Source organism: Barbatula barbatula (assembly GCF_947034865.1).
Source record: "Barbatula barbatula genome assembly, chromosome: 3".
NCBI lineage: Eukaryota > Metazoa > Chordata > Actinopteri > Cypriniformes > Nemacheilidae > Barbatula > Barbatula barbatula.
This window is the reverse complement of record NC_136764.1, coordinates 28144005-28156609: the sequence shown is the minus strand read 5'-3', so window position 1 is coordinate 28156609 and position 12605 is coordinate 28144005. Positions and strand designations below refer to the sequence as shown.

The 12605-nt window shown below is 38.7% G+C and overlaps 1 protein-coding gene across 2 annotated transcripts in view; it reads right to left on the bottom strand.

Annotated features, from left to right (window-relative positions):
* Positions 1 to 12605, bottom strand: part of LOC306892365 (phosphatase and actin regulator 1) — a 32983-nt gene that overhangs the window by 14575 nt on the left and 5803 nt on the right. Inside the window, exons 1-3 of one of the 2 annotated variants that reach the window (XM_079453426.1) lie at positions 9913 to 10275; positions 7954 to 8118; positions 4581 to 4661 (exon numbers count right to left, since the gene is read on the bottom strand). In XM_079453426.1, the coding sequence (XP_079309552.1) occupies positions 4581 to 4661; positions 7954 to 8118; positions 9913 to 10123 (457 nt within the window). In that variant the 5' untranslated portion in view covers positions 10124 to 10275. Of the gene's footprint in view, positions 1 to 4580; positions 4662 to 7953; positions 8119 to 9912; positions 10276 to 12605 lie in introns of those variants that run through there. The other variant, XM_079453427.1, reaches the window with a different exon arrangement.

Here is a 12605-nt window from a genome sequence, read left to right as displayed (position 1 = left end):
AATGAACAACTAATTTGTATCCTTTTTAGAAAAATTTACATATTTATTGCCGCAATTGGATACATAATATCTGTGAAAACTAAACCCATTTAGTACATTCCATTGCCATATTACATTCAAAATGCAATATAATACAGATATATAAATAAGAAACATAAATGTAACACGGTTAAAAAAAAGGAAGGAAGGAGGCGGGAACCAGCGAACGTAAAACAACTTTTAATATAACAAAAACAAAAAATAAAATGAGCTTAAAATGCCGGCAGTTCCCTCACGGTCGACTGCCGGCCACATAACACATCACAAAGTCCAGGCCTGGTCCTCTCTCGCCCATCCCTGTTCGCTCCTCTCTTATGCTTCCGGAGCTCCTCCGTGAGAGATGCGAGACCGGTGCACGCGCAGCTGACACAAGTGACGCCCTGCTCGCCACAATAAATTAAACAGAAAGAATAATTTCAAAGGTAGACAACTAACTTCAGCTTATGCATAATGGATTTAGTTTACCTAAATTAGTAAAAAATAGTAAAATAGTAATATATTTGTCCACATGAAACTACTGTAGTTAAGGTAGTCGGAAGATGCTTATTTTTCTAGTGTGTGTTAGCTTCACTCCGTAAAATCGTTCGTGAAATAAACTCTCAGAGCAAGAGATAAAGTTGTCATACAGTGCAAACACGGATAAATCCATGAGCATCACACGTGTAGCATGTTAAACTGTGCAGCTCATTCACTCAGACACGCAGAACAGCCAGATGGCATGTGTAAATAACAGGATTCAGCGTCTACACGTCCGCATCTGGTTATATGGACTCAATGCAGCCGGAAAACAAGTTCACTCGAAAAATAGACTAAAACTAAATAAAAAAGCGGTGCGCCATTGATTAACATCACACAGAAACAAGCAAACGGCCGACACACTTCACACAAACAAGCGGCTCTGTTTAATGCACTGCCCAAACCGAATCGCATGTGTGCTACACTGGTAAATACATATATGACGTACTGTACAGCCCTGTTAGGCGTGCATGTGTTTAGACCGCTTTCAGCCTTTGGACATAATATGTACTGTAAACATTATGGGAAGCAGCGCTGGTCAGACAGGATAAACTTTGCCCCCTGAAGTCCTAAAAGTTTGGTTTAAAGATAAGGAACATACCAAGCACAATGTTCTCTCACCATTCTCATACACACACAGTGTTTGTCGCAGTCTCGCAGTTGTCAAACACTGCTTACATACACCTAGATGAGCTGTAGTAGCCTGTAGCATATACAGTATATCCGGGTCAATGGCGTGACGCTCATTTTTGTGTGTCCCCGTGGTTAAAATTTCAACAACAGAAAAATCTCATTACATGTATAAATTTTCTTTTTTGATGACAAAGACTGAAATTCTGGGTTTAATTCATTTTGAGACAATATTTATGGAATAACTGCAGTAATGTCAATGTGGTAAAAACTTGATTCCAAAAAATGTATCATGTTTAAAAAAGGTGAAATTCTCAATTAAACACCATATCAGCTGGCTTGGCATTATATTACATTAGCCCTTTAGACTGGGTTAACGAGAACGAGACAAGATCTGTAGACTTTTTTTAAAGAAATCCTCAATGAGGAAATATATAGAGAAAAATCGTCATTTATTCACCTTAACACAAAATGTAAAACGTAGTCATTATAAAATCACTTTGTTCTTTATGAAACCAATTAAACTTCTATTTTAATGAATTATATTATGCAGAAATAAACAATATGTAAACACTGCAAAATGTTTAGTCACAAACTCAACTGACAGGCAGTAATTGCACAAATGATGCTTTTTCTTCTTAACAGTCGTAGTAAAGAGCTGTGGATGTTTTCTCTATATGCTTTTGCATAGTGCTCATGTGAGCAGAGGTTGTAATCATATCACACTGTCAATCCTCATTCCTCCACTGACTGAACCCTCATAGCCTTCAGAGAAACATTTAAAACTACATAAATACGTAAATACTAGGGCCTTTATGCGCAAAGCGCTGCAGACACGGGGGACGCATGCGAATGTTGAAACCTGTCTGTCGTGTTTACATTGAAAAACAGTACGAAAGTAGCGCTGCATGATGGTAAATCATGTTGTCATTAAGAATGGTCACTGTACCTCACACCAGGCACATACTTTGTGCAGTAATTAGCTAGTTCTGTACAGTAATGAAAACAGGTCGAACCACAGCAAAATGTGCACAAACACAAATGCTCCCAAATATATTTTGAGGTCCCACAGGTTCAATTTAGGGAGCATATGCGATTAAAATGCTTGCAATTTCCAGTCCAGCACCCCATCATGCCAATTGCGTGAAAATATTGTATTACAGTGCATCCGGAAAGTATTCAAAGCGCTTCACTTTGTCATGTTACAGCCTTATTCCAAAATGGATTCAATTTATTATTTTCCTCAAAATACTACAAACTATACCCCATAATGACAACATGAAAGACGTCTGTTTAAAATCTTGGAAAATGTATTAAAAATTACAAACCAAAAAAGCATATGTGCATAAGTATTCACAGCCTTTGCGCGATAGTTTGTTGAAGTACCTTTGAGACCAATTACAGCCTCAAGTCTTTTTGAGTATGATGTTAGAAGCTTGTAACAGCTATTTTTGTGCAGTTTCTGCCATTCGTCTTTGCAAGATCTCTCAAGCTCCATCAGGTTGGCTGGGGAGCATCAGTGCACAGCCATTTCCAGATCTCTCCAGAGATGTTCAATCGGGTTCAAGTCTGGGCTCGGGCTGGGCCACTCAAGGACATTCACAGAGTTGTCCTGCAGCCACTCCTTTGTTATCTTGGCTGTGTGCTTAGGGTCATTGTCCTGTCGGAAGATGAACCTTCACCCCAGTCTGAGGTCCAGAGCGCTCTGGAGCAGGTTTTCATCGAGGATGTCTCTGTACATTGCTGCATTCATCTTTCCCTTGATCCTGACTAGTCTCCCAGTTCCTGCCGCTGAAAAACATCCCCACAGAATGATGCTGCCACCACCATGCTTCACTGTAGGGATGGTATTGGCCAGGTGATAAGCGGTGCCTGGTTTCCTCCAGACATGACGCTTGCCTTTCAGGCCAAAGAGTTCAATCTTTGTTTCATCAGACCAGAGAATTTTGTTTCTCATGGTCTGAGAGTCCTTCAGGTGCCTTTTGGCAAACTCCAGGCAGGCTGTCACGTGCCCTTTACTGAGGAGTGGCTTCCGTCTGGCCACTCTGCCATACAGGCCTGATTGGTGGAGTGCTGCAGACATGGTTGTTCTTCTGGAAGGTTCTCCTCTCTCCACAGAGACATGCTGGAGCTCAGTCAGAGTGACCATCGGGTTCTTGGTCACCTCCCTGACTAAGGCCTTTCTCCCCGATCGCTCAGTTTGGCCGGGCGGACAGCTCTAGGAAGAGTCCTGATGGTTCCAAACTTCTTTCATTTATGGATGATGGAGGCCACTGTGCTCATTGGGACCTTCAATGCTGCAGAAATGTTTCTGTACCCTTCCCCAGATCTGTGCCTCGATACAATCTTGTCTCGGCGGTTTACAGACAATTCCTTGGACTTCATGGCTTGGTTTGTGCTCTGACATGCACTGTTAACTGTTGGACCTTATCCATATATTGGCCTTTCCAAAAACATGTCCAATCAACAGGAGGTGGATTCTAATCAAGTTGTAGAAACATCTCAAGGAGGATCAGTGCAAACAGGAGGCCCCTGAGCTCAATTTTGAGTGTCATGGCAAAGGCTGTGAATACTTATGTACATGTGCTTTTTTTTATTTTTTTTTATAAATTTGCAAAGATCTCAAACAAACTTCTTTCATGTTGTCATTATGGGGTATTGTTTGTAGAATTTTGAGGAAAATAATGAATTGAATCCATTTTGGAATAAGGCTGTAACATGACAAAATGTGGAAAAAGTGAAGCGCTGTGAATACTCTCCGGATGCACTGTATGGGGAGACCAGTCGGACCTCGTGAGATACATCGGATCTCGTCACACCCCTTATATTTAGTAACAATACAATATAACAAAGCCCCCTTTTCCCCAAAAAACAAGGAGAAATCGTTGAAGATAGAGTTTTTATGAAGGTTAAACAACTGTAGTCACATATTTTAATGATGTCATTATAGTTAACTTTCTGCGCTTTGAGTGTATGTTGCGTTGCTGTCTATGTGGGGAGTCAGAAAGCTCTTGAATCTTAATTTGTGTTTTGAAGATTAACAAAGGTCTTCAATTTACAATTGTTAAACGACTTGAGGATGAGTAATTCATAACAGAAGTTTCATTCTCACCCTAAACTTACCACTTCAGCTGAACTTGTTGACCGTCATGCATTTCCAGTGTTAATGTATTCAACAAACAATGGATATAGAAGCAACATGGTCAAGTGGCGTAACTGATTTTTGTTAATTGGAGTAACCAGTAGAAAAAGGTGTTTTTGGCATACGTCCCAATAAATCTTGCATGAAATCGATTAGCTGCACCTGATGTGATTGGCTGATTCAAGGATGACTAACGTGACCAACACAACGCATGACGTCATTTGGTTTTACAGTATAATTGAAATGCACAAACCTTTCTCAAATATTTCTTTGAGCACTCCTCGCTTGATAAGCTCATCTCTGCTCTGACGCATGGACATCTTCTTCTCCAGAGCTGCCAAAAGACAGAAAAACACATTTCCTTAAAATCACTTACACAATATCTACATACATTTATCTATTTTAACTACTTATCTTCTGTCATGTTTTTTGTTCACTCTGACAGTCACTCTACTGTTTTTGATGATGAATTTCTCTTGGCATCATGCTGATGTCATTGCTATGGCAACTAATATGCTGATATGCTGGATATTGACTAGACTGTTTGAACAAATGAATCACTTTTTATCACTAGCAAAATGACAGTGCAGACATGACGTCCTATAGATCAGATCAGAAATGAAAAACAAAATGGTACCTGGTGCAGCAGAATCACCATCAAATATTTTGTGCATTTTCGGATTAAAACATGAATGATTTGTAATGGCGCAGAAAGCTCCAAGTGTTAAAGTAGTCTGGATTTGTTTCTGCCTTGGAACTACAGATTCATTAAACACAAATCAGACATAAAAGAACACAATACTGTCCTGTAGGTTCAATATATTACCCCCAAGTTCTACAAAAGTACACATGTGAAATAAAATCTACAGTCCCTGGCTATGATGATAGTTATAGGTAATGTGACACTGGCTATGTTCAGCCACCTACAGTATGTTAATATGCATTTTGGAATATCTTATAAAAACACTGGATGGAAACACAGAGATGCGCATAAATTCTGAAAAATCGGTCTGTGCGAATAATATATTTACTAGTGTAGCACGCATGCAATACAATTTGGCAAAAGTGCATTAGACGGAGCTGTGTCTTTGTGTGAAGTGTGTTTGTCGTTGTCCTTTATTCTGTGTGACGTCAATCAATGGACCATCGCTATTTCACTTAGTTTTAGTCTATTTTGCGAGTGAAACTTGTTTTCCGGCTGCATTGAGTCCAAATAACTAGATGCAGACTCGCAATCTTGCTGTTTACATATGTCATCTGGCTGTTCTGCGTGTCTGAGTGAATGAGCTGCACACGCGTGACAGTATTGGATTTATCCGCGGTATAAGGACATGAACACATGAACTTCGTCTCTAGAGTTTCTCTGAGAGTTTATTTCATAAGCATTTCACTCTTTGACGAAAGCTACATTCAACAACACTGAAACTCAAACGTCTTTGTTACGAAACGAAATGTCAAATTAAAGGTCCCATTAACCTGAACACTCTGTTCTATAATATTTGCTATAGAAAATTGTAGTGCCCTTGTAGTAAATTGATAAACTGTAGTAAAAACTGCAGTATACCAAGTAAGATTCAAAAACACCATAGTATCTAGGACTTACAGCTGTTTATTATAATAAATACTATAGTTTACTACAGTATTTGTATGTGGAGAAATATATTACTGTAGTACAGTACAGAATTGAGAATAAATAAAACTAATTAAGGTAAACTAAAAATGATATGGCCCTAATTCATTTTAAATCACTTTCCCACTGTTTCTCCTTCACAATTCCTTCCTGCTGGAACATTCTTCCTAACACGGTCCGGTCAACCACATCTCTCACAACCTTCAAAAACGACTTCAAACCCATCTCTTCTGTGAATACTTGAGAAGAAAAAAAACACCACTCTCTTCTCACAACAGGTAGTGGTCTAGCTTTGTTGAAACTAGTATCTTTTTATTAGCACCTATCGTACTATTGCTCTTTTATGACATATCGCTTATTGCTCACGGAACTCTTTGTAAGTCGCTTTGGATAAAAGCGTCTGCTAAATGACTAAATGTAAATGTATGCAACATACGCATTCATTTATCAGTTACCTGCATTTTCATGTGATGAACTGCACTTGCGTATTTATTTAAGATGACATCAGACATTTTACACTTTTTGGCCTGTGCTACAAAACCTTAAACCTCTGTAGCAAAACAAGTTAAGGTACAGCCCTGTCCATGGCTTGAGCTAAACTGGTGCTAAATCCAGCCACTGAGTTTGCCACGTGTGGATTAGATGATTTTGCCATTTCTACAGTTTTGTCATTGGTGGGTATTTTTAGGATATGCTCATATTATAGCAGTTTATAGAGGAAAATGGGACTTTTCGAGTTCTTAGTATTATGGGAATGGTGTTCTAAGGCTATGGTGACCATGGAGGAACAAGATAAGGTAATGTTCTTTTTTCACTTACACTTCATTATCAAAAATGTTTTTCCTTTACAGCTTCTGGCAAGTAGGAACTAATGTATGAGAAATGTACATCACAGTTTTCATATTTAATGTGTTGCACAGGAATAACAAAAGCCAGTAGACATACAGAAAACGTAATTACACCACATTACATCACAGTTTTACAGTCAATTTAGTTTTTACATAATTAAAGTTTTATTAATATATTAAATTTGCTTTTATTTTTAGATTTTAATAGTTTTTGTGTTCATTTTTGTTTAAGTTTTAGCAATTTTTGTTTATGCTTTTGTCATTTGATAAATTATTGGTTTATTTTTATGTCGCTTATATATATATATATATATATATATATATATATATATATATATATATGTATAAAAATAAAATAGTTTCACTTTTTTGGTTTGACTAACTATGATGTAAATTGTGCTCTCGCTCTCTCTCTCTCTGTAACGTACCTGCTCTCACGCAGCACCCGATGCGTTCTTAGGTACCGACATTTGGTGTTAACAATAACTATGGCATGTTGAAATGACTGGTTTAGAGTCATTTTACTTGATTTAGCTAGATTTCAAATGCAGATTGACCACCCAAATTAAGACTACATGGAATATGAGCTGCATGAATATGATGTCATGTCATGTCATATATTTAAACTTACTGTACTGTTTAGCTGTTGACAATTTGTTTATATGCTCTCCTACTTGTAAGTCGCTTTGGATAAAAATGTATATAACAATTCTGCCAAATTAATAAATGTAAATAAAGGTAAATGTAATATATTTAGCTGCATGAAAACATGCAGTTTAGAAAGGCATGAATAGAGCAGCTTCTAATGCATATATTAAAAAGCTGAAGGGTGTGCTCATAGGAGTTGTAGTTTTTGTATTGTCACATTGCAATTCGTTCATTGTTTCACGTGACTTTCAAAAATTACATTAAACCTGCCAAAGTGGCTAGTGGGGGTGACTGTCTTACACCGCGTCTACACCGGACGTGACCAGTGTGACAATACATTAGAAACGCATCAGAACCCATTATAATTTTACATTTTGTCCACACTGGACACTGGATGAACCATTTATTTATATTGCATTTGATCATATATTTAATTTACAGTTATAATTTGTATTAAAAATCAAATGCATTACTCAATCTTCCTAAAACAAAGCGTTTACCTGTGGATGTTTGCTTGAACTTCTCGCTTTTCTTCTTTCTCCATTTCCAGGGTTTGAAGAGGCGGCCCAGGGTGGCAAACTTGCTCCTGCAATGAATGGGTGGTGTGTGCGTGCCAGACACCAGGGACTCCGAGTAAATGGAGGCCAATTTCTCAACCTCCTCTGCTGTAGAAGAAGAAAGATACTGAATGTGATGAGGAGCACACGGAAAACCTGTGCTATCACAATACACTTTCTTTCACCTCGATTTCTCCCATGCAGCACAGTGTTGTACTAGAGTACAGTATGCAGGGAACATTCTGTGCTATTCCTATGCCATGCAGATCGCACGGTTTCCACAAAAGTAGGTCAAATACAGCAGCAATGCTCTGTCCTTATTGACATTCAACGCGTGCTCTACTAAACTAGAGGGTGAAGGCACATCCCAGCATGAACATTAAGAAACATTCTCAATCTCAACCCCAAAAATCTAATTGTTTGACAAAAACTGGGATCAAATTGAAGGACTCGATGCTCCGAACGCTCTGAAATAAAGAGTCTACTGTGAACGTGATGTTCATTCAGATTTACACGCAGCAGGATATTTATAGTCCAGACCTAATCATATTACAATCCTTCTGATGCAGTTAATCAAAGGGGAATTTAATGGAGTGGATTTCATATCACATGCTCTCCTTTAGTTTGACTGTACGATTTACGCTGTGACCGGTCAACGTGACGCAACAAACTCGAAAGGTCCGATCATAAACGATAAGCGTTTGTCGCTTTGAGATGAGATTCAGAGTCTGGAGTGGGTGAATAAATGTTATCAGAAAAAGCAAAAACAAAATCACGTTCGTGGCATAACAAATGACCTACTATACCCTAAAAGTACATACTTTAGATTGCATAGTAGGCTATAATAGTATGCAAATACTGGGATGTAATGCAAGTGACCAATGTTGCTCAAACCCTTGTGATTGCTAACCAAATACAACACCTCACACCTTGAAAACATCAAACTACTTGCCCAAATATTTTATGTTAATATCCTTGGTAGCACACGTACATCTGGCAGACATATATTTGATGTTTGCGTTTTCATATGCAAGCTTTCATACTGTTTGCTCATCTGCCCTACATCTCTGGGCCATCTGCTGTCAGACGTCATATAGACCTCTAGAAGATGTCTGTAAGATGTGTATGATCTTCAGCCGACATCGTACAGATGCACCTGTGCTATCTGGGATGTTTTATTGTGCCTTTATGTCATACTATGATTCAGAACATTCTAATTTCTAATACTGTTTAGGGCGGATAGTAGCAGTACAGTACAGTGAACTGGACGCAGGGGTGGATGTCTCATCATGGTACAAACTCTGTCAACCTAAAGCTGCCTTCACGTGCTCTCGGAAATTCGCTAAGTCCGACTTCAACCCGGAAGTAACGTTTGGATTTAGTAACATTAAAAGTCAAATTAAAACATGTTACTAGAGATGTAGTAGCATTAAAACATTACAAGTAGGCTATCTGCTAACAAGAGCATCGTTCCATTAATCATCTCCGAATTATCGAATTTCCGAGAGCATGTGAAGGTGAAATATAGTGCTAATACAGAAAACAGGAGAAACACAAGAGTGGGAAATACACACAGTGCGTGTTCTTGCGTTCAAAGCAGCGCGAAGAAAGGCAACACGCTCCCGTCTCAAAACACACATTTGAAACAGCGTAAACGCTGGGCAAGGACGCGTCCAGTGCGTGCCACGCCATGAACGCGACGCAAACGCATTCGACGCGAATCGGACGCACAAATACGCATATATGAGTTTAATACGTGAAACCAAACCCAAAAGAATCCTCGTGTGCACGAGCCAAATCGCTGCGATCTCTTGTATCGCGCGCGACTCCGTCGGGGTTTGAGATCGCTCGCGGATTCGATGCCTTCATAATAAACGCGTATGCGGAGAAACCTTCACTCACCGTCCTGTGCATGGCTGGCGCGGCTGCAGTTGCTGCATATGTGCTTGATCTCTTTGCCAATGTGGCAATGGATCATGAAGGGCATGTTGTTGTGATGCTGATGTGGATTCTTATTCTGCGTCTTGCATTTTAAATTCATCATCCTAACCAAGCTGAATCCTTTCTTCTGCGGCTTCTCCGTCCCCGCGTCAGTGCCCCAGATGCCCTGCATGACTGTGGAATCTGCCACAGAGCTTTGCTTCTGATGATGGTGGTGGTGGTGATGAGTGTGTATGAGCAAGCTTGAACACACTCTGAACGCCAGCAGCTGAGAATGAGATGCGGACGGACGGATGGAGGTTACGCTGCTCTTTACGCCCCCTAAAGACCGCACACTAGATCTACAGACTGTGTCCTAATACCTAATAAACTGGCTAATAAACTAAACAGCATTTTAGGCACCTTGCTGACACACACACACACAAATCTATAGTTATGCTCAAAATTATTCAACCATTAGGCAAACCAAAGAAGGCTGTGCAAATAATCTGCATCATTTAGGCTTCGATCTTTTATTTGATAAAAATTAACCTTTCATTACAGAATACGAATTTTACTTTTGAAATCTCTCATGAAATAAATGTATTTCTCTAATACACATCGCTCATAACTAATCATACGCTTTTATTCAATGCTTCTTTTTGCCAAGATAAACCGCTCAGAGTCTTCACCTATAATGCCTGATGATAAGTTTAGAGAACACTGACAAGACATCAAAGACCATTCCTTTATACAGAATCTCTCCAGAATTTTGGTGCTTCTCCGGGTATCGGATGAGTACAGTAGAAAACTTGAATGTTTGCCGTAAAAAAAGCTCCTTTTTCAGTTTCATCTGACCATAGAACATTTGAAAAGTCACAGACACTACTGGAACTTCCAAGTCAGATTAAACTAAAAAATGAGCTTTTTTAACAGCAAACACTCAAGATGTGTGCACCTATTTATGTTGTATACAAAACAACACAATGACAATAAAGACATTCTGATTCTATTTCAATTATCAATAGAAACGTTGGATTCAGACGTGCCTTGATGCCTTCCTTCTGTAACGTCCTGCCTTGGAAGGCAGTGTATTTTTGAACATAGCAAATGAGGTCATGTGCTAACAATGTACATATGCATATTAAAATGCATATGTCTTTCACTAATTGTTACTTGCTAGTAACAGGATGAATGTCATCCGGTAGGACAGAGACAGGTGTTGGAAATATAAAAGCAGACTGCAACATCCATCCATCATGGTGTCTTCCTACACTACAAATTATCATTCAGCATGGAAGCAAGTTGGTCTGTATACAGGGCTTGAAGAGTGGGCATGGTTCATGAACATGTGACTGGCCACTTCATGTTTGAAATGATGCATACTGTATTAAATACATGTGTGTTTTAAAAGAAGTGTATGAAGCAGCATGCAAGTGTGAATTCATATTTCAAATAGGGATGCTGTATTGTTATCACGTGATTTCAATGTGTTGCATGTTTAGTTCTGCAACAGAAATTGAATGAATACAATTGAAGAGTTCAGATGCAAAACATTATTATTGTTTAAAATCCTTTTCACATGAAGGGATGAATGCAACCAATACATAAATACGATATCCCCAAATAAATCCTTCACTTCAGGCGTCAGTAAAGGGCACTTTGGGCAAAGGGGCAGGTTCTCAAGCAAAGATCAAGCCAAACCTGTTCAAACTGCATCAAAGATAGACAGAATAGACATAGAAGAGGTGCAAAATTAATAAACGGTGTCCAAAATGAATTCATCATCAACTCTGTGAAAACTGTAGACTAATGCCATGAGGAAATGGTTCAGCACTGAGTCACCTGTCTCTTACATCTACGGGAATTCATGAGTTGAGAAATCAAAAGGATGCTTTCAGTCGAGGTCCGTCAAATGTATTGCAAACGCAAAAAAATGCAAAAGACAGATTTCAATGAGAGAAGTGTTTGTTAACACAAAAAGCTAATTAAACTGATTTTTTATCTGATATTTCGTTTCAAACTAAACTAAAACAAATATCTGAAAAAATATATTGAAATAAAAATATTATTGTACTCTTAAATGAATTTGAAAACTACTAAAAGAAAAAAACAACACAACAAAAACAAACCTATAACAACTGGGGCCGTTTCAAAAAGGCGGTTTAGTGAAAACTCTGGGTTTTCCGTTTCAGAATGCGAGGTTTGTCAAACCAGAGAAAGTGGGGTGACTCAAGTCCGTTTCTAAAAGAGAGGTAACTTATACTCAGCGTCGGTAACCATAGTAATTCAATCCATTTTGATTGTTTAGCCACTACCCAAATTTGCTGTGAGCAGAGTTTGAGCCGGTAATCAGCGATTTGAAAGTCTAACAAGTGTCCTATACATCATGATGTGACTGATGCACCAGAGCACTGATGGGGAGTAAAAACATACATTTATTTTGTTATTTCAGTTTTTTGCATCCATACATTTACTGATTAATTTATTTGTTTATTGGAACATTTGTCTATTTATTCATTTGACCTTAAGTCATTAGTAAAGTCATTAGCACATTAGTACATCCACTGTATGCAGAGCGGTGAGGAAAGGGTGTCTCGCTCTCAAGCGCTTTCTGCAGACACGTTGCTTTTTTGCTGCCGTTGCCATGGTGAATCGTAATATAAAGAACCCTG